This window comes from Spea bombifrons, chromosome 1, assembly GCF_027358695.1.
Source record: "Spea bombifrons isolate aSpeBom1 chromosome 1, aSpeBom1.2.pri, whole genome shotgun sequence".
Classification (NCBI taxonomy): Eukaryota; Metazoa; Chordata; class Amphibia; order Anura; family Pelobatidae; genus Spea; species Spea bombifrons.
The window spans coordinates 89047071-89070482 of NC_071087.1; the positions used below are offsets into that span (position 1 = coordinate 89047071).

Below are 23412 nucleotides of genomic sequence, written 5' to 3' on the forward strand. Positions count from 1 at the left end.
TTTCAATTACAGTGGCACTCATGGTATCTGCATCCATGTCTCTTGGATGTCTCTACACCTCAGTGCCAGACATCTGGGATCAATCAGTGGCTTTGGTGCTGATGTTTGCGTTTGGGAATGTTGACAGGCTGACAGACACAGGGCTCCGGTGACAAGAAGGCTCAGCAAATCAGGCAAGAACAGTGAGAAAGAGGGGGGTTAAGAAATAAAGATTTTGGAGAAGAGAAAAAAAAAGCAGACTGATTAAGGGCAAGTCAAAAAAAAAAGCAGGAAACATTGCCAAAGAAAAGGAGAGGAATCAAAAGTGGACACAAAGTGGAGTAAAGACTACAAGGAAAGAGGGAGGGAGGGAGGAAGAAAGAAAGAGAATTTGGTGGGATTGGCTTTTTTTTCTTTTAAGAATGGAGAGGAGGGAAGGACATTGTGATTTGTAAGGCACAGCACATGAGCAGAGCATGCAGCCAGCAGCAGCCCCCTCTCCCTGTCTGTGCTCTATCATTGCTCACATCTGCAGCCCTGCTTGCAGGGGATAATGGAACACTAGTTTGGGGAAAGAAGCAATCTTCTTCAGCATAAGGTTGTAAGTGGAGAAGAAAGAAAGGGAAAAAAATATTGAATCTTATTGTTTCTTTTTTTCCAAAACATAGAACAATAGGCAGTTTCCAGGTGACAATGTTGCGCTTGGCTTGCCTTTGTTGTTGCTTTTCTCTGGTCTGCAGCTGGACAAGCTTTCAGCACCAGGTTCCTGCCTACAGGAGCTCTCCTTCCCAAGTTTTCCACCTCTTAGCAGACAACAGAAAGCCACAGCCACCAACAGACAGCACAGAGAACAAAGTAGAAAAGCTAGGACAGTATTTCAAGAAGAACGTCAGGAGGCTGAGAGAGAAGAGCAGGAACCTTGACTTAGTTTTTCTGGTGGATGAGTCTTCTAGCGTGGGGCACTCAAACTTCGTCAATGAGCTGAGGTTTGTGAAGAAGCTCTTGTCTGACTTCCCCGTGGTGCCTTCTGCAACCAGAGTGGCCATTGTAACTTTCTCGTCCAAGAACAACGTGCAATCCAGAGTGGACTACATCTCCACCAGCCAGCCCCACCAACATAAGTGCTCTCTACTTAACAGGGAAATTCCTGCTATCACCTATAAGGGAGGTGGGACCTACACCAAGGGAGCCTTTCAGCAAGCTGCGGTAAGGTGGTATAAAAAAAGTTGGATATATTATTGTTTTGTATATATTCTTATGTATTCATTTATTTGCAGATCTGCCACAGGTTTGTAATTTTAGTAGTATAGAGATTGGCCACATCATTAATACTTTCTGTTACCATCTTGAGTACTTAAAAAAAAATAATCTGCAAGTATAGATTTGCTTGGATGAATATCTACTGTCTCATGGCTCCTGGGTTTGTTTGCTGTTATTGAATTTTGATACTTTAGAAACTTTGACCATATTACACAAATTGCACAATACTGGTTCCATCTCATATAATGGAATTTAGTGAACCACTTAAAAATGTTTGTGATCTGTTGGCTGACTGCAAGAATGCTTGGTGGGTTACAAATGGTTAACAATGGAATGTAGCAGAAAATACTTAAAGCTATTTGGTAGAGAAACAGGGAACAGAAAGCATTTAACCCTCAAAGGGCCAGACAGGTCACTGGCAAAGTTTCCCCAAAAGCATACAAAATTGTATCTATCAATCTATCTATCTATCTATCTATCTATCTATCTATCTATCTATCTATCTATCTATCTATCTAGCTAGCTAGCTATTTTAAGGTTAGTTAATTCAGTGGTTACTTTTTACGGCAAACAGATGTTTTAATGCCTTGGTTTATTCAGTAAACTGTGCATTGTAAGTAAAGAGACACTTCAGCCATCCTATGATGGAGGCATTCCTGCCACTGATTGACTACCTTAAGCAGCCAATCAGTGGGGTGAAAATGTGAAAACAGAGGGGGTGTTACACTGCACAAAAGGAGCTGCAGCTTCTCCGAAATGTAAGTGATGTTATTTTTTTTACCAGGTTGAAGAACTTTAATATGCATTCTTGGTTTGTAAAGCTGCATGGGATACTAGAGTGTGTATCCAGGGTGTATGTTCTTAATTAAAATGTAACAGGTGACTTAACATTGGGCAGTCACTAAGTGTACTGCATACTTGGGTTTCTTACTTGACTTCTGATGTCCAATTTGCAATAAGGTTTGAGTACTGAGGAGTACACATGATACACTGATATTCTTGCTGCTTTGATGAGCCTGGATGCTGAGTAAACCTGATTGTCGCTGTTTTCCGTGTGATTATGCACTGGCGGTGTTACAGAAATTATAATTGTAATAGTAATGGCAATTCGAGCTGCAAATTATGTACTTACTCTGTATTTATTAGAGAATTTGTATCTGCCTGTCTAGAAAGCCTGTGATGTAATGGCTCCTTTAAACCATTATATGCACAGTGACTGGAGGGCCTGGACTAGGAAAATTACTTTCAGGCCCCGAAACAAATTTAAGAGTACAGCAAGAATAAGAATAGGAAAGTAAGGAAATATGAGTAATTGGTTTATTTTGTGCTCCCAGGTGGAGCTATAAAAAATCCACTCTTTTTCACATTATAGGTTGGTTACATATAAATATCAAAGAATTATGGTCACAGGTTGGTTTCTGTTCTAAATGTTGTTTAATGCAACGGGCATGGCATAAACATTTTATCCCTGGCATTATCGTCTCCTGATCATAGGCAGGTAAACACTCATGTTTAAGGCACTTCTGCTAAAAGTCATTTCCTGTATACAATTGCATTCCATAAGGCTGAAAAGAAAAGGATCAATCACAAAACTATATGGCGTGAAACGGAGGCATGGGAGCAGTGAAGCAGGTGGTAACAGGAGTGCAACAAGGAAACAAACAAATTCACAGATCAATGATTAAAGCTAATGGTGGGTTTGTAGTAGGGTGGCCACACCAGCCATTTTTTTCCATGACATATGTATATTTTACATGTTGCCAACCAGCACACGTAAAGAAGGTGATGTTCAGCAAAATGTGAAATAAACATGTCCTGGAAAAGTATGTCTCATGTGGTCACCTCGACAAACTTTCCAGATTCTACAATGTCTCATGTCACTAACCTTAATCAATGGCTGATGAGACACGTGTTCATATAGGTGAACTATTATGGTTTGACTCTCAGGTTCTCATAGTCACCGGTCAGGTAACTGCTTCATACTGTATAGTTTAATTAGATCTGAGAATCCTAAATTGTGCTTTTATGATGATAACTTCACCGTTGAAATCACCCCTTCTTGCAGATCCCTTATTAGAACAACCATTAGCTAATTAGAACAATGGAATCTTTGCGTTTGACTATTTAGGAGTTATCATTTAAAGAGCCTCAGGGTCTTCTCATTTAGACTGTTCCTAAAAAAAGCAAAGAGAAGTGTAACTATGGACAAATATTAACTAGCAAGGGTAACAAGGGTAAGTGAAGGACACTAAAGAGTAAAAAAGAATCACTAGAACCATATGTTTACACAAATGGGAACAATACGTGAAAAAAGTAGATCAGAAAGATGATGGTAAGGTAAAGAGATACTTGGTTAGTAGCAGTTAATATAGCGGCTTTCCTATCATGTAAACTTGAAGTTCTTGGCTTTAGCCGAGCGAAGACATTCCTCACTTATCCTGTGTGTCTATAAAAAGAGGAGAACAATATGCTAGCTATGACTTTCCTGTTTTTATTGGTGAAGTGCATCTACAAAGCAAAGGTGAGACATGCAGGCAGTGCAGGGTACATCTATTCTATTTTCTGCAGCAGAATCACAAGAGTCTCAACTATACAAGTTGCATCCATAGACTGACCAGTTCTCTGTGGCCTTCACACTTTCTAGAACTTAATTGTTATTTGTGTATGAAAGGGTTACTGCCATAGGTTCCCTAAAGGAAGCTGGCAAAATACACAGAATTATTTAGCCGTGATATCACCAAAAACATAATCTCTAAGGTTGTCACCAGACTACGGTTGATGGATGTCAGTTCACTTACAGGCCGACAGACTTCACACCCACACAATATAATGATATAAGCCATTTGCTTCCCCGAATGTAAAAATGCTATCCAAGAAACCATGGAAAGTAAAAAAAAAAAACCCCAAAACAAAACAAAAAACAATCTAGGCTTAATGGTATGTTTTATTTAGGTTTTAGATCAAGAAGGAATATAATGGGTTAGTTTCAGTAAATAGATTGACTGAGCATATACTGTATAAATGGTATTTAATGCAGTTTATCAAAAACACATCTTCTAGCCTGCGTTACCGTCAGTCAATTATTGGACCAAAGAGGAGGAAGGTACTGCAGCTACAGGACTGCAGTTTCTATGTAAGGTAAATATTATTGACTTAAGAATATGCATTTTTCTTTGTCAGTTCTTGTAAATGTAATTTTTTTACAAGCCAATCGCAAAAATACAGAGTTGTACTATAAATTCCTTTATCTAAACCTGAGTTCTTTGTTATTATCTTTTATATAGCTCTAATAGTTTGTGCAGTGATGTACAACGACTTTATATGGAAAAGTGACAGAAGACACAGATGGCCCTGCCCACTAGAATTTGCAAATTAAAGATTACATGGAATACACATAACGATGGGTCTGCTTATAGGAAATTATGCAGCCGGAATATCTTTCTTAAAAAACTAAGTGCTTACTAATAATATTGGGGATGGCAGGTTTGTCTATAGGTGAAACCGCTCTGCCTATTGCATATACAGTTTTAAATATCTTATTTTACAGTTACTGAGAGTATCATGTGTAAAGTGTGAGAAATTAAGCGCTAAGAAGACAGAAGTTTAGGCCAGGGGGCCGATTTATGACACTTTAGAGTTTAGGAAATAGTGAAAGCATATGTCTGGTCAGCCAGTAGGGCCACATACTTAGCCTTTTGACAGACTGGGTCCAACAGTGTGTGGCCACTGGTTGCATGAGTATAAAAACATAACGTGCGGCCGTGCGTATCCAGCCAGCAGTCACATGTACCTAATTTGGTGTCCTTAAAGTGTCACGACCACCTAGTTATCCCCAGACCTGATGCTAGCCTATGTACCGTGACATGCCCAGCAATGTATTTCCTTCAGCAATGACTCAAGCAGTGCTCCCAGGCTTCCCTCCGGCAGCTAATATCCTTACTGTTGAGCCCCGGTATATGATGTCATATCCCAGCGGTCTGCCTGTTAAGGATGTGAAATCTACCTTGTAACAAGACTATTGAAAAGCATAATCTGCCACTACCTGGACCTGCTATCCTAGGCCTAGGACTAGTTGGCCTTAGACAGAATATGCCTCTAAATGTGCCTTAAAAAAATCTTGCCTTTTTTCCTCACTTTTGCTGTCTTCTTACATCCACCACAGGAAGCAAAAGGGTACAATACTAGACATAGGAACATGGAATCTGATGGCAGATAATAAATCCTCAGCCCATCTAGTCTGCCAGTTGTGCCTGATCTAATTGGTCCCTTATACTTGTTCCGTGGTCTTGTCTTAGAGTCAGGAAATCCATATACCAATGCCATGCATGTTTGAATTTTCTAACTGTATAAACCTTTACCAGTTCTGCTTGGAGGCTCTTCCACTTATCTACAGTTCTCTCATTAACGTAAAACTTCCTTACATTAGATGTAAGCCTCTGAGCTTGGTCAAAAACATCTCCATAGTCAGCTCCAGCTCTGTCTTGGCGAACGGCTGCCGGCAGAAATCCGGGCATGTCCCCCATGCACATGTTTAGAAAACATTCCCGTAGTTTTTAATAAGAGCGGTTTCCTGACACTTAAGCGAGCATAGAGGGGGAGGGTAACTGCAGCTTCTAGCAGGTAAGTCAGGAATGCAATTGCCCCTTTATTGAGACTTGCTGACAACTACACAGTGTATCTGGGGGTCTGTGCAACGTATCTGTAAAATCCATCGGGCCAGAGTCTTAAAATATGTGACAAACGGTAGAACTAGGGTAAATATTGTCTTGAGTTATGAGTACTTTTGTGTGTATCTAAACTAAGCAAACAGGCTGTTATTTGTGTGTCCTACCTTGAGTTACAAGCAGTGATCCAGGAAATACCACTAGTTAGTAGTTTTACTGCTTGCAGAGGGGCTGTTTCAAGGAAATGGTTTATGCTCAGCAAAGTGTCTCAGAGAGGGTATTTAACCATTTTATTTGTGTTCATAACTGCACGGCTAGTTTTTTGGTCTAACAATAAACTCATGACCATAAAAACCACATGGGGTGAAAGTGTAGCAATGTGCTTAACTTAAGTTAGTTTTGTGACATTTCTAGGTTGTGGTCCAAATGTGCGTCCTTCAGGATTCACACAAGTTTTCATTTCCAGGAGGTGAGTTAAGCCAGGGCTGGCTACTTTTCAGAAGCATTACTTTATATATACACACTTACCAAAAATACAATAGACAAATAAGCATGTTGAGCCATCTATTCATTAATACAGGTTTTGTAAGAAAAAAAAATACAGAGAGACGCACATCTAAGTGGAGAATATAGAATATACTTACCCCTAATAAGAGATAGTTCACAAACACTTTTGTTTTCTGGGCAATTCTTTGCTCCAAAGGCAATAACTTAGGAAATCCTTCTTCAATGGTGGCCTCTGTCCAAGAAATAATGATCTCGGCGGAAGATGGTACTCGAAATATGAGAAGAATCTCATCTACCACGTATGTCATCATTCTCCCATTTATATCAATCTGGGCAATCTGAACCAAATTTACGACCCTTCACATTTTGTTACCTTGACTGCAAAACATCTATTTCTCCGCAATCAATATAGAAATAAAAAAAACTTAGGATATAAAAAATACCCTTGTGTCACCATTATTTTAACTGTGACAATTCCAAACCAATCCTCTCCATTTAAAGGCCAGCCTCCCCGCAGCTACTGTATTTAATGCCTTAGCAAAATCAGCCATATGAGTTTTGTATCTCACGACTGGTTCTTCAGAACCTTCTTGGTTAATACTAATAATGTCGTTTGCTACAATATAATTCACCATAACATCCTGGTTTATCATTTAATTTGCCCACAATTTATTGTAAAATTACAGGTCCACGTCTTCCAGGTTCATTTCATTGTATTGTCCTTAAAACATTAAAACACAGATCTTCTAAAATTCACTTATTTCTCAAGAAGCTTTGGGAGAATGACCTAATTGGCGCGACTTAGGTGATAATGGGTGTCAACAGTTTTCAACTCTACAAATGATCTTTAAAACTGGTACTTTATTATATTGTTCTCCTGAAAAGTGTTGAGTCAAAGGCAGCATTAAAACTGCACTTAGATGTGATGGGGTCACGTTAATAACATTTCCCACACATATTTTTCTTTGTGTGGGAGATTATGTAAAACTAACTCAGCGGTAGAGTTCTTGGTGAAGAGCCTGATGCATTCTTGAATTAATTTCTGAATTCCAAAATTTCCTGACTATTTCAGTGTTGTGGAACATTTCTCACGAGAAGCTAAACCCATGATATTTGCCAACAATGATGGACTTTTGGTATGAACACCTGTCTCCTAGGGAACTCAATCAGACTAATAACTTTTTTACATTGGACATGGGAAGGTTTCTGGTTGGTGTTATATTACAAAAAAAAGTATGATTATAGATGCAGAAGGATGGGAAACTATTGCAAGCCAACATATTTGTATTTTCCAGAGAGAGAGTGTAGAACTGACAAAAATTCAATATTAATTTTCCTTAAAAATAACAAACAGGTTTAAGCAAAAACAAAAGTTTATCTAGAACAAAATATTATAAAAGTATTCTGCTGAATAATGTATTATTCCATTACCACACTGACGACTAAGAAATTACTAGAAACTACTATGCTGTTTGTATATAGATATAAATATTCAATTAAATAATGACTTTTAGGTCATCAGACATTGATGTTTTAAAGGAACTGTCTGTTGTTCCAAAAAGCTCTATGAATGACGAATGGATATTAAATTGCTTCATTCCTTGCCTGTCATAAAAACCCACTTATCTGCTGAAATACCTCCCCGTACTCTAGTGTGGTGTTAATAGGGTCAGTTGACATTGTATGTAATTCATACACACTAACAATTTACACAGGACTTTATGTGAAACAAACAAACAGGCAGGGACAGCCAGATCTATAAGGTAAAGATGGTCTTGTTTACATAGGAATGAGCACATGTAATCAATGAACATGTTGCTTCTTCTTTTATTTATATCACTGATGATACTTAAAAGGAGTTCTTCTGTTGGCACAATGTTATCCGTCCACACTTGCAGAACTATAGAATCATGTCTGCATCAAGAAATCACAAAACATGTTTTATTTATTAAACACAGCTTTTTCAGCTTCTCAGATTTATTACTGTGTCCTTCAGCACCCCTGATACCATTAAGCAGTAATCATTCAATACAAGCTACTTGGCAAAAAATAAAAAAAATAATAAAAAAAAAAACCCAGGAAATTTGATTGATGTTATAAATGTGCAAAGTCCATAACAAGTGCTGTGGATGTGAAATGTTTCAATTTGGAATTCCATAACATTAATCTTTGAGCCTCTGACAGTCAGCAATAATGTTGGGAATGAGAAGGAAGAATGAAACGGAGTAGGTTATAAATCAGATATTGCCATCTCTTTAAATTGTATGACATCTACTGGAGATATAGGTCCCATTAAATGGCAATCTGCCTACTATCTACTGCTAGTTTCACCCTTTTATTACTATAGCACCTCTTGATCTTCTCAGTTTAGTATGGTGGAAGCACCGTTGTCCAATATGTGCATAAGTAACAGTCGGACATGATTATGCGCATGTGACATAAGGGGGTATCAACTGAGCATTCACAGTAGCTTATAAATGTCCATCACTGATTTTATGAAGTGCTAGATGGTGATCTGTCAGTGTGCTGGCTTTATGAAGATTCAGTATTCCCTGCAGAGTTGCAGCACTGCAAAGAACATCTAGTTAAGGCATCAAAAAAGCAGATGATGGATTAGAATAAAAAAAAAACATATATATATATATAATACTGTATATATGCTTGCCATAGTGTTTGCGCTAAGTACTTTCCACCAGCCAGCTCCACTAATGGATCACCAAAGATAGCTGAGGGTTAATTAAATCCCCCAGCTTGCATGCGTGGAAGCACTCATTGCCCAAAGTGGCACGATAACAAGACCGTAGGGGTGGTCCCCTAAAGGTGATTTATTTCTCTTTTTACCTATATGTACATAATGGATATTATAGTAGCTACAAACTCTTGTAATTTGCATTAATAATTGGTGGAGCATTAGACACTAGACTGTACGCAATGGCTCTTTTGAGAGAAAAAACCCTCTTACCTAAAAGTAAAAGAAGGATAGAAGTGACAATAAACAAGTGCTAATGAAGTAAATGAAGTAATGATCATGCAAGTATTGGTCACATACTATGAGAACTCTAAAATTTACTGGCATAGATAACATTCTGCTGTGGAGTTAATGCTATGATGCAGAAAACATTAATTTGTCCCGGATGTGTCTAGGCATCTGAATGTAGTAGAACTTCACTGTGGTGGGTCAGTGTTGTCCAAGCAGTGAATTAGCCAGGAAATTCTGTAATAACCCTATAATTTGTGAAGGAATCTAGTTGGACTATGGCCAATATTATAACACATGTTACAATAAATAAAATACACAGCCATGCAAGACCCTGCTTTGGATACAGTGATCAAGCATCTTTTCTTTTTAAAAAAAGGTGTTTTGGGAGGTATGTTAAAGGTAATCATATGTTCCATATGATTGATTTTCAAACATCATGGATCATTTTCTTGAAATGAGAAGGTTCTGCACAGATTAAGTTATACAATGCATGTAAGTGGCAAAACAAGTCTGGGTCTGGCTATTTTTGTTGTTGCTTTTTTTTTTTTTTTTTCTTAAACTGTTATTTCTCTCTTTCCCAACTAGTGTACTCACACAAATTATATATTGTTTTTTTGTTTTTTTTTAACCATGTTCATGTACGTAAGACATTTTTTTAATGGGATTTAAAAAAAAAAATGCATTAACCGGTTTACATTTTACACAGCTAGGATAAATAGGCGAAAATACCAAAAAATACTTATTTTGACTTGCTCTAATTTGGAAGCCACCCTATATGCATATATGATTTGCATTTCTAAGGTTTTTCTTTTTTTTTTCTTCTTCACCTTTCTCCTCTTTTTCTCTCTCCCATCTACTCTCATTTATCCTTTCTCTAATCTCACTCTTTTCTCTTGTTCCTCTCCTTTTTTTCTTTTATCTCTTTTTTCTGTGTCTTCCTCTCACTCATCTTTCATTTCTTTTCTTGCTAGACAAACAAAAAACATTGTTTTGTAAATCATAAAACCGTGCCCCATGATCACACCCTGAAACCATACTAGCCACACCCTGAGAGCAACCCTTCAAAGATTGCCAAATAAATGGCTTGAAAAAGATGGCAACCCTAAAACCAAGCTAGAGGGAAAAGTGTTTTTTAGGCAAGAGGGAAGGCAAGCCTACATGGGAGGGGTGATACTGGAAGTGGAGATGGCAGAGCTTATCTGCACTAAATGGTATACCCACCCATTGGCGTAACTTCAGGGGTCGCAGCCAATGTTCCCTCTAATTTTTCTTAGGTGGTGTGCGCAAATGTTAAATTTAAATTGTTATTCTATATTTTTGGTACAGCTCGCTCATGGTTAATAACACTACATTATAGTATGATAATGTAGTATTAGTTACACAACAGTATTACTTACTGTAATGTTTTTTTAAAGGTGAAATTCTCACCGCATAAGTAAATTATGAGCGAATCACGAGCGGAGGCTCCAGGCCGCATAAAGGATAAAAAAAAATTGGGAAAAACTGTTGTGGGCAGGGGTGTACCTAGAGTATTTGGCACCTGGGGCGGATCCTGTACATGGGACCCCCACACACACACTCTTTAAAACTGCATAGCTTCTATCGTTAGGCAAACATTGACAGGGGTACAGCATAACTTATTATTTACTAAGGCAGACGGTGGTACAACATAACACCTATCACTATATACTGAAGCAGACATTGACCGTGTTACAGCATAACTGCTATCATTATATACTGAGGCAAACATTGACGGTGGTGCAGCATAACTGCTATCATTATATACTAAGGCAAACATCGACGGTGGTATAGCATAACACCTATCACTATATACAGAGGCACACATTGACCGTGGTACAAGACAACACCTATCACTATACATTGAGCCAGACATTGACAATAATGCAGCATAACCCCAATCACTATATACTAATCCAAACATTGATGTGGTGTAGGCTTACCACTTTAGTGTCTGGTCTAGTATCTATCTATCTATATATATATATATATATATATATATATATATATATATATATATATGCACTGAAATGAAAATTCTGGACCTGAAAATTTCGTATTCACTTGACTGAAACCGAAAATTACCCCCCACACACCTTTAAAAACAAAAAAAAAAAACACTTTTATTAAAAGTAACACATCAAAATTAGACAAAAAAAATCAATAACATATATATATATATATATATATATATATATATATATATATATATATATATATATATATATATATATGATAAACAGCAATCACACTCCTATCATGTCCAGGTTCTAGCATGTACTGGTTGCTTGGGCATGATAAGAGTGGGATTGCTGTTAGCAATCATATATATATATATTAATATTGTTATCGAATTTTTCTGTCCAATTTTGGTGTGTTACTTACTTTTAATAAAGATGTGGTTAACACACCAAAATTGAACAAAAAAAATAGAATTGCTAACAGCAATCTCACTCCTATCATGCTCAGGCAGCCAGTACATGCTGGAACCTGAGCATGATAGGAATAGGATTACAGCCTCCCTATGCCATGCTATCCCCCCCCACACACTTACACATCCATGCTATCACACACACACACACACACTCATTCACAAACATTCAGTTTAAACTACACCCATCACTCTCACACACTTACTAATTCACTCTCACATAATGTTTTCCTACCTGTCACTTTTCCTCCTCTTCGTTCTTCCTCTTCTTCGTTCTTCCTCTTCTGTGTCCTCTTCTTTCAGTGCAGTGGAGGAGGTGGGCGTGGCTTCAGTGCTGTGCGCCGGGATATGGCATCAAATCCCGACGCACAGCATCAGTTGCCGCGCGCGTCGCAAGGGAGCAGGATCTGATTTTTTTTAAGACGGTTAGAGGGAGATCCTTGATCTCCCTCTAACCGAGCCTGCACCTCTAGCGGCGGACATTACTGCCCGTCTCTGGAGGGGTGCCGTGCACACAACCAGTAGCGGACCGCCCCCCGTTCGGTACGCTACTGGTTGTGCGCACAATTTTTGTTTGTGTGCGCTCCCTCTTAAAGCTATGTGCGCGCGCACAAGCGCACAGCTTAGAGGGAACACTGGTCGCAGCGGACCCCTTCTTCTTCTTGTCTCCTTGTACTGGTAGAAAGGGCTCTTCCGACATATAACCGCTCTGATCCAGATCAGAAGGGCCCTTTTTAAACTATTTTGAACCGGCACGTGGAGACAGGAGAGTATCAGACGTATCAAACGTGACATCATGTGACCCCCACGGTGAAACCGAGGCTGTGAGCATGGAGCTGTACTTGCGTGTGTGTGAGCATGGATGTGTACTTGCGTGTGTGAGAGCGTGGATGTGTACTTTTGTGTGAGCATGGAGGTGTACTTGCATGTGTGTGAGCTTGGATGTGTAATTGTGTGTGAGCATAGATGTGTACGTGCTGTGACATGGAGTATGTATTAGTGAGTATTAGTAAGTGTTTGTAATTTGTGTGTGTTTACATATGTTGCCTATTGGAAGGGGGGCAAAGAAGGCACAGACCAGTTGTCTGGGGGCAATGATGTCACAGACTAGCTGTTGAAGTTGGGGGGTCCGTGGTTTCAAGTTACGTCTCTGTATCCACCTCTTTCCCCCAGACAGTCTTTACAGCAGGAAAATGGGCAGACTAGATGAGTGAAATGGTTCTTATCTACTGTAAAAACATGACATCCTACCTCCTCTTTTAAAAAGAAATATATTTTGGGGTGATCTGCAGGTTTCTTCAAGACTTTGCTCAGTGATGAAACCGATGTTATCTTTACATTCAGCTTCAATATATCTGTTAAACGCAAGAGGCAGAGAACACATTTTTTTTTTAGATGATATGTCTCGGTCACTCCCTGGTGGTCTAAATCTCTGTTTTACCCAACATCTGCAAGGTCGCCCCTTTGGCTGCCCTGCATTCATTTTTATAGGAGGGATTACTATCGGTTTGTGTGATTCTACCCACCTGCCTCCCTTCTTCATTTAAACTTAGTTGCACTGAAAGCCTATAGGACACAACACATAATTGAATTGTTTAGGATAACACCAGTGTGTTTAGATTACAGTACAGAGAAATGCAGGAAGCACATTCTGTTACCAGATCAGAGTAAACACATCGGCAGCATGTGGAGTGTGTTACCTTACACTGCTTAGTATTACACGGTGCACAGTTGCTTTTTCATGAAGTCTGCCTGTATGTGTACAGTTCAGACTGATAACAATTATGGCAATTGTGTAACATAAAAACCATTCCCCCACAAGCCATTTTGAGTTCCTCCTCTTTGTGTATGTAACCTATTTCAGGTCGGAATGGCAGTCTTGTAATATGTGTGTAATTTTGGTATCCAATTGTGTGCTGTAAAATGATGGGGAAAATCCACACATAGATCAGAGCCACTTTAATTACCAGGGGCTCCAGATGGGGGGGGGGCTGGTTGTTACCCCCATAATATATGTTCCCAATGTGTGAAAGTAGATCTTGTGCCTGTTATAATACACAACAATATGCTTGTGATATGATAACCAATGCCTTGCTCATGACTGACAATGAAAAATGAGGGAAGCGATTAGCAGCCATTATTTATATTTCAAAATAAATAAAAGAAGATCGGGGTGGGGGTATCTAATCCTCCCCACAGAGGAGTCATTAAAATAAAGCTGAAATGTGGAAATGGGTCCATACCATCCAAGTTTCCTACTTTTGAAGAAACATTCCCACAGAAGTCTTTACATGATGCATGTTTGGTGTGAGTGTCTCACAGAGCACTCCAACAATAAAGCCCATGATGCTTGGATTCTTAACACTACAGGGAATGTGCCTCAATATATTATTGATCCTCCTCCTTATTCCTATTACAAGAAAATAATAATTTTGCTCTGTGTGCTGTCTTGAGATTTGGTTGGTAATGAAACAGATTGGTTTAAATGAATTGCTGACTCACAGGTTTACCCACTGTGTTGTTAGCTGAGTAGGTTATGATTTTCCATTGTTTGGAATTTATAGAACAGTTGCTTAAAACACATCCCTGGCTGTATCTGGCCTTTTAATTTATGAAAATTATTTTCATTGGTGTGTCTGACATGCTTGTCCTTTGTTTAACTGATGAAGAGTGAGTGATTCTTACATTCTTAAGTGTTATGTACTACATTATTCTGGGAGTAATGCCAGTAGCCATGAAAAAAAAATTTCTTTGAAAGTCCTTTTGATAGATATATATTTTTTTAATTATTTTGATTTGACATAGATGCTATTAAAATCTTGTTATTCATATGAGACATGTCAATATGACTACAAAAGTTGGGTGGTCGTAAAATACTTTAAAAGAAGGATTATAAGGATTATAGAGTTATAACAAAAATGCTGTGTTCATGATTCATATTTTCAGTTGTAGATATAATTAAAGTTTATACAAAACAATCATTGCACTCACATTGTATTCTTCCTGTTAAAGCAGGGGTGTCCAAGTTTTTTCTGCAGTGGGGCACTTCATATAAAAAGTACAGGTGCATGGGCTGCACTAATTTTTCATTGAGATAAAACATACAGCATGACGCCCATTATTATATAGTGAGCCAGACACAGATTGTGATACAGCATGACTCATATGATTATATAATGATGCAGACACAGATTATGGTACAGCATGACTCCTTTCAATATAGGTATGTAGACACAGACAGTGGTATAGCATGACTCCTATCATTATATAGTTATCCAGACACAGATGGTGGTACAGCATGACTCCTTTTAATATAGGTATATAGACACAGACGGTGGTATAACATGACTCCTATCATTATATAGTTATCCAGACACAGATGGTGGTATAGTATGACTCCTATCAGTATATAGTTATCCAGACACAGGCGGTGGTATAACATGACTCCTATTATTATATAATTATCCAGACACAGATGGTGGTACAGCATGACTCCTATCAGTATATATAGTTATCCAGACACAGATGGTGGTACAGCATGACTCCTATCAGTATATAGTTATTCAGACACAGATGGTGGTACAGGATGACTCCTATCAGTATATAGTTATATAGACTGCGACAATGGGACAGCATGACTCCTATAATTACCGTATTGGCTCGGATATAGGCCGCCCCCGTATATAGGCCGCACCCTAAAAGTTTGGTGCTTTTTTAAAGAAAAAGTTTTTTTTCTTTAAAAAGCACCAAAAAAAAAAAAAAACATTCTGCCACTCTGTCTCCCCCCCCCCGAGATATGCTACCACTGTCCTCCCCCCCGAGATATGCTGCCACTGTCCTCCTCCCCCCCGAGATATGCTGCCACTGTCCTCCGTCCCCGAGATATACTGCCACTGTCCTCCCTCCCCGAGATATACTGCCACTGTCCTCCCTCCCCGAGATATACTGCCACTGTCCTCCCTCCCCGAGATATACTGCCACTGCCCCCCCCGAGATATGCTGCCACTGTCCTCCTCCCCCCGATATGCTACCACTGTCCTCCTCCTCCCCCCCCCCCGACTTACCGGAGCAGACTCCCGGGTGTCTTGCGGGGCCGGCGGGGGGCATCTACGCAATACGCCTATACAACCGGAAGTTGTATACGCGTATTGCGTAGATGTCCCCCGCCGGCGCACCGCAGGACACCCGGGAGTCTGCTCCGGTAAGTCTTGGGGGCAGAGGTAAAACGCATCGTGTGGACGGTCACCGGCTGCGGCGATGCGGGTAAACAACCCGGAGGCTGTTTACCCGCATCGCTGCTGCCGGTGACCGTCCAGACGATGCGCTTAGACAACCTCCCGTGCCGGCACCCCCCCCGTGGAAAGTGCTGGCAGGGGAGGCTGTCTGAGGACATCCGAGAGTAGGATGCAGGTCCCCTGCACCGCTGCGGGGGATCTGTATCCTAACCCCGCTGCCTGCCCGGCGCCCGGGACTGCATGTCCCGGGCGTCGGGCACTAGACCCCGAATATAGGCCGCACCCCCACTTTAAAGTCTTAAAGTGGGGGAAAAAAGTGCGGCCTATATTCGAGCCAATACGGTATATAGTGAGCCAGACACAGTCAATGGTACAGCATGAAGTCTATCATTATATAGTGATCCTGGTACAACATAACATAGAGCATTATGTATGAAAAAAAACCTATCAGTACCATGATAATTAAGCGTTCATTACCAACATTATGAATGGGTCAGCATTTTACATGGTTATAGAATTGTTTCTGGAAAGGGTCTGAGTGTTCAACACTAACAGTTCACCAGAATGATTCTAGTAATACCTCTGTGCTGATGATATGCTAATTTACTTTCTTCTGACCACTCTAACAGTCTCTCTGATAACATCTACCTGAAGTTCAACATCTCCAAGATTGAGCTTCTGGTTATTCTCTGTCTCTTTTATCCACAATTTCTGTTGTGGATTCCTTAATCTACCCAACCCTGCCTCAGCATTATACTTGACTCTCCTGTTTCCTTCACCCCACATATCCTCTAGATTATATGATCTAAGTGCTATAGATAAGATATGTGTCTTAGTTTCTCAATTCTAGTTTTCCCATACCCTTTTAATGTAAGTACTATAAGAAATCATTGGTGCTATAATAATAATAAAATCCTGCTGCCTTCGCTTGCATATCTCTTAAAATCATATTTTTAGCACCCAAGATACTAGTAAAATGAATTTTAAACAGCTATACCACCACTTGTCATTCTTCATCTATTTTCTTCTGCGCCAGTACCTCCACTGGCTCCTCATACCCTCGAGAAGTAGAAGCTTCAAGTGCTAGATGCACATTGCGGAGAATCACTCGCTTAGTTCATAAAGGGTGCCAACAGAACTAACTTCATTGATTGCTCTAAGTCAGCAGCTTAAATCACAAATAATTGAAGGAACCACAGTCCCTCCATCATACCACCTTTATTTTTCCGTTTTGTTTACCTGAGGATCTATTAGTAAGATCTGCAACATGTCAAAATGGCACTAAATTACTCAGGCAGAAAATCAGATTTTTTTCTACAGATCCACTGAAATCAATATTTCTCAAATACACCTCTGAGGAAGCCATGTGTTCGGCGAAAAGCGTCAGGTCGCATATTTCTTACGATACGGCGTTTCAAAATATGAATGTTTCACTATACATGTAAACATTGTTTGGAAATTAGTTTTTTATAGTGTATGTTTATTTTTAGATACATTGTTTATTTACAGAAGATTTCTTAAATTTTAAATTGTTTTAGTTTTATAGATTCTGCCTTTTTATATGTATGATTGTTCTACTGTCTAAAGTTTAAATATTGAACTCCTTAAGCTCTCCCACAAAATGAAAAGATGTAGTTTGTTTACTTTCTCGTAGACAAACTACTAATCATTCTTCCTAAAATAGCAACATATTCTGTAGTACAGCATAACATTAAGTGTTTCTTTTTTCTTTTTTAGCAAATACTAAAGCATTCTCGGAGAGATTCGAGTAAGGTTATATTTCTTATCACTGATGGCTACTCCAATGGTGGTGATCCGAGACCTGTTGCAGCCAATCTGCGGGACCTTGGAGTGGAGATCTTTACTGTTGGTATATGGCAGGGCAATATCAGAGAGCTACATGACATGGCCTCTCACCCAAAGGAAGAACACTGCTACCTTCTACATAGCTTTGCTGAATTTGAGGCACTGGCGAGACGAGCTCTCCACGAAGGTAATACTTATGTATACATATAATATTGCACATACAATTTAAACTTAGATTCAGTTTGTCTATGACAGAAGCAGGCAAGCAGTTACAAAGAATAAATAAAAGCTTTATTTATTGGATGCAAGGCCTGCTGATTTAGTATAGGGAATCTTCATATCCAGTGCTCAGGAATTAATCATAAGGCTTTAGGGTTTCCCTAGATTAGAAGGGGGTTAAGGAGGAAAGCTGTACTCTACAATCCTGTACATCAATCCCAGAGCCAGCCTTAGGTGTTCTGGCGCCCTGTGCGGACTACTCCTCTGGCGCCCCCCCATCCCAAAAAAAGAAAGTAATAAAAACTTGTAACAAAACCCCAATCACTATATACTACGCCAAACATTGATGTGGTGTAGGCCTACCACTTCATTGTCTGGCTTAGCAGTAGGGATGCACCGAAACGAATTCTGGACTGAAACCGAAAGTGCAGCATTTACCTGGCCAAAACCGAATATGACCCCCCCCCGCACCATAAAAAAATCTAACACTTTTATTTAAAGTAAGTAACACACCAAAATAGGTCAAAACAATTAAATAACAATATTATATATATATATATATATAATTAACAGCAATCACATTCCTATCATGCCCAGGCATACCCAGATTCCAGGATGTACTCGCAGACTTGGCATGATAGGAGTATGATTGCCCTATCTACCCCTTCTCACTCCCTTCTGCCCTATCTACCCCTTCTCACACCCTTCTCCCTATCTACCCCCTTTCCCCTGTCTCACTCCCTTCTCCCTATCTACCCCCTCCTAACTATCTACCCTTTCCCTCTTTGAAGTTCACTTACCTTTCAGGAGTCCTGCGGTGGGGGTGCAAGGCCTCTGCCTCCCAGCTCTGCCACTGTATGGAACAGTATAGAGTGATGGGAGTTATGATGTACTTTTAGAGCATAATTAGATCATGAAAAAGACATTGGGAATGGTACAGCATAACACCCATCACTCTCACACATTTACCAATCCACACATATACTAATCCACACACATACCAATCCACACGTAAACCAATCCACACGTATACCAATCCACACGTATACACTAATCCACACGTATACACCAATCCACTAATCCACACATACACTAATCCACACATACACTAATCCACACATATACCAATCCACACATATACACCAATCCAAACATATATACCAATCCACACATGTATACCAATCCACACACATACCAATCCACACATACTAATCCACACATATACCAATCCACACATACACTAATCCACACATACACTAATCCACACATATACCAATCCACTCTCACTGAATGCTTTCCTACCTTTCCTCTTTTCTCCTTACAGCTCCTTTTCCTTCTCTTCGCTCCTCTTCTTCAGTTCTTCTATCTTCTTCCGGGTCAGAGGGCACGGACACCGGTGGGCGCGGCTTCAGTGTTGTGCGCCGGGATCTGACAACAAACCCCGGCGCACATCAGCTGTTGCCGCGCGGATCACAAGGGAGCGGTATCGGAGGTCTTTAACAGACCTCCGGTTCCATTGAGTGATTTTAAGCCGGGTTCAAGGGAGATCCTTGAACCGGCTTAAAATCACTCAAAGGGAGCCGGAGGTCTGTTAAAGACCTCCGATACCGCTCCCTTGCGAGCCTGCTCCTCCAGCGGCGGACATTACTGTCCGTCTCTGGAGGGGTGCCGGGTGCCCCCCTGATGAGCGGCACCCAGTGCGGACCGCCCACCCCCCCGCTAGGTACGCTACTGGCGGCAGCGGACCCCGCGGCGGCGGCGGACCGCGCGGCGGACCCCGCGGCGGCGCCCCCTGGAGTGTGGCGCCCTGTGCGGTCGCACACCCCAAAGGCCGGCCCTGATCAATCCCATAGTTGCTATCATTAAAAAAATCCAGGGACACTTTGGAGCATAGCTGACAATTCCTTACTTGAAAATTTACCACACCCATTCCCCCAAAGCTCCACCCACTCTGCCCAACCCACATAACTAGCATAATTTAGCTCCACCTTTCGACTATATCACAAAAACATACCCAGAAACTCAAACTAACGCAATCAGACACATACGTTAACATACCGAGACAAAGACATTTACATACTTACAATTACACACACACTTACGTACTCAGACACACACATAGTAACATACCCACACACTAAAATACACCCTCACACACTCACAAACATACCCAGACACACATACTTTTACTAACATACCACGACATACAGGCTCACTAACATACCACAACCAGGGCCGGCCTTAGGGGTGTGCGACCTGTGCCAAAAACCCGATGCTTTAATTTAAGTCCCGGGCAGGGGGTTTTCAGCAACTGCTCAGCGCCCCTCACTCTCCGTGACTCCGTCGCGGTGCCGGCATTTCATGTTGAGTGCCGGAATATGACATCATATTCCGGCGCTCAACATGAAATGCCGGCACCGGCCTTCCGCAGGACTCCGGCAACAAGGTAAGTGAGGATAACGAGAAGTAGGGAGAGGGAGTAGATAGTTAGAAGGGGCGGGGGGGGATAGTGAGAAGGGGCAGAGGGGGAGTAGTGAGAAGGGGCAGAGGAGGGGTAGTGAGAAGGGGCAGAGGGGGGGGTAGTGAGAAGGGGGCACCAGAGGAGTAGTCCGCACAGGCCGCCAGAACACTTATGGCCGGCTCTGACCACAACATATAGGCATGCTAACATTTTCACTAATATAACCAGACACAAATACTGAGATTTTAAATATTATAAGTATACACAGTATCTCATAATATATGATGGACTTATACATAAGCTGAAGATAAAGACATACATTTTCTCGCAGCCTAGGTAGATGCAGAAGATGGCATACAAAACTGTTCTTGCATCTTCTACCCACCCTTTCTCATTATAATCTCTACTCCTTCCTCACCATGATCTACCTTCTGACCCTTTCTCCCTATCTCTTACCTTCCTCTGCTTTTTTTCTGCTTTAAGTCCTGTGGAGTACAAGGTCTGTTTCCCTCTTCTTCAGTAATGTGCTCCCTTGCTGTGCACGTGGCATCCATGCTGAGCACTGTGATATGATGTCATCACCGGCACACAGTGTTCAGGAGCGCTGAACCAGATGTCTGAAGAAACAAACCTTATATTAATGTTGGGCCTGTAAGAGGGATATCTGTGACCTCCCCAACTGCAAATAAATGTGGGAACCCCATGTCCCGGGACACTGAAAGTACCAGGACAAGCTCCCAAATCTCAGGCCTGCGTTCTGTAATAAACCTCTGCAAAGGGTTGTCAGGGTAGTCAATCTAGTATTATATGTATGTAATATATTTTACCATTTCTTCTCAGATCTGCCATCTGGTAGTTACATTCAGGAAGATAATTCTCATTGCTCCTACCTGTGTGAGGCAGGAAAAGATTGTTGTGATGTCATGGCAAGCTGCAAGTGTGGAACACACACTGGCCAATATGAATGCATCTGTGAGAAGGGATACTATGGCAAAGGACTGCAGTATGAATGTACCGGTAAGTGAAACTAGCCTTAAAATATGGGATCCTCAACTTGCTGACTTGTACACTTCATATTCCAGATAATTTCTGTATATCAGAATACATAATCCCATGCGGTTTAAGTAGTATTCAGGGCTGATTCAAGAATAAAATGTTATTTGAAGCAGAGGACTGTCCTGTAACTATTGCTGTCAGCAGTCACTTGATTCCTGCTGGGATGTTCTTGCCCCCACCACATTGCTTTTTCCCAAGCAGGTTGAGTACAGGGATGCAATGCTATACCATACAAATTTACAGTGTTGGGGTTTGTTCTTAGCTACACTCCATGCAGACTATATTGTTACCCCACTCCATCCCCATGGAAAGTTCGAATTCAGTGTTATTCAACGGTATTTGTATATCCCATTTTTACATCCTTTACTAAATAGTTTTTATAGGAACCAGATGTTTTGGCTTTTTGACTATTTTCGATACATTATTCAGTGGTCTCTGTTATTTTGTGGTGTAAGTTAAAAGTTGTCCAGAGAAGGCTTTCAATTGCTTGAGGGTCTCATTTGGGTTAGAATGCAGCACAGTCTCACTGATTCAGCTCATTGATAAGCAATATACCGTAGCTGTGAAAAAGTAAATAGGACTTGCCAAATTATTGGGCTAAGCAATATATGGCCGTATAGTGTGACGGAATCCCAAATGTTTATGCCTTCGGTAGGTGTTTCCTGAATGGTGTTCATTGGGCATGTGCTTAATTCTTGTTTTGTTTTATGGAAAACGTTTCCTTGAAAAGATGTGACTACCAAATAATGTACCGTATTTGCTCGATTATAAGACGAGGTTTTTTTCAGAGCAAATGCTCTGAAAAATACCCCTCGTCTTATAATCGGGGTCGTCTTCTAATCAGACCTCAAATAGAGGTCTGATTAGGAGACTAAGATCCAGATCCCCCGCACCGCTGCAGGGGACCTGGATCCTCCTGTCGTCGCCCCCCCCCCCCCACACACACACACTTACCGGTGCTTCCGGAGGTGAAGTTGGCAGCGGGGGTTTGTATGCGTCCGTTGCAAATACCTTCCCCGACTGTCAGAGATCAGAGTTCAAGAGTTCCTGATCCCTGACAGCCGGGGAAGGTATTTGCGACGGACGCATACAAACCCCCGCTGCCAACTCCACCTCCTTCCGGCTGCCGCGGAATGAGACGTCAACCCGCTGCCCCAGCAATACAGCAGGAAATTGGAAGCACCGGTAAGTAAGTAAGTAAGTAAGTGTGTGTGTGTGTGTGTGTGTGTGTGTGTGTAGGGCATTTCTGGAATGCCTTACACCCCTATATGCCACTCTGGCACTTAGGGGGTTAAAAGGCATATTATGGGGCAGAGTGGCATATAGGGAGGTATAAGGCATTTCAGGAGGCAGAGTGGCGTTAAGGGGGCATTTAATAGTGCACTCTGCCTCCTGAAATGCCTTATACCTCCCTATATGCCACTCTGCCCCATAATATGCCTTTTAACCCCCTAAATGCCAGAGTGGCATATAGGGGTATAAGGCATTTCTGGTGTGGCAAGCCTGGGGGCAGATGTGCGTAACTGGGGGACAGGTTGGAAAATACAAGAAATAAAAACAAAAAAAAAATATTTTTCTCAATCATAGCTTTTATTAAAAAAAATAGTTTACATGAATTAACATTTACTGGTAAAACTTTTTTCCTTTAGGGTCGTCTTATATTCAGGCTTTTTCTTTTTTTCCTAAGTTAATATTCAGATTTTGGGGGGTCGTCTTATAATCAGGGTCGTCTTATAATCGAGCAAATACGGTATATTATCCTTAAAGTGTTATATGAGAAAAAAGTTCATACTGTT

General features: G+C 40.7%; 1 protein-coding gene across 1 annotated transcript in view; it reads left to right on the top strand.

Annotated features, from left to right (window-relative positions):
- Positions 1-300: 300 nt before the first annotated feature.
- The window catches only part of SVEP1 (sushi, von Willebrand factor type A, EGF and pentraxin domain containing 1), a 106273-nt gene continuing 83161 nt past the window's right edge, over positions 301-23412 (top strand). The window contains exons 1-3 of the mRNA XM_053465856.1: positions 301-1185; positions 17812-18067; positions 21401-21577. Coding sequence (XP_053321831.1) covers positions 673-1185; positions 17812-18067; positions 21401-21577 — 946 coding nt within the window. The 5' untranslated portion in view covers positions 301-672. The remainder of the gene's footprint in view (positions 1186-17811; positions 18068-21400; positions 21578-23412) is intronic.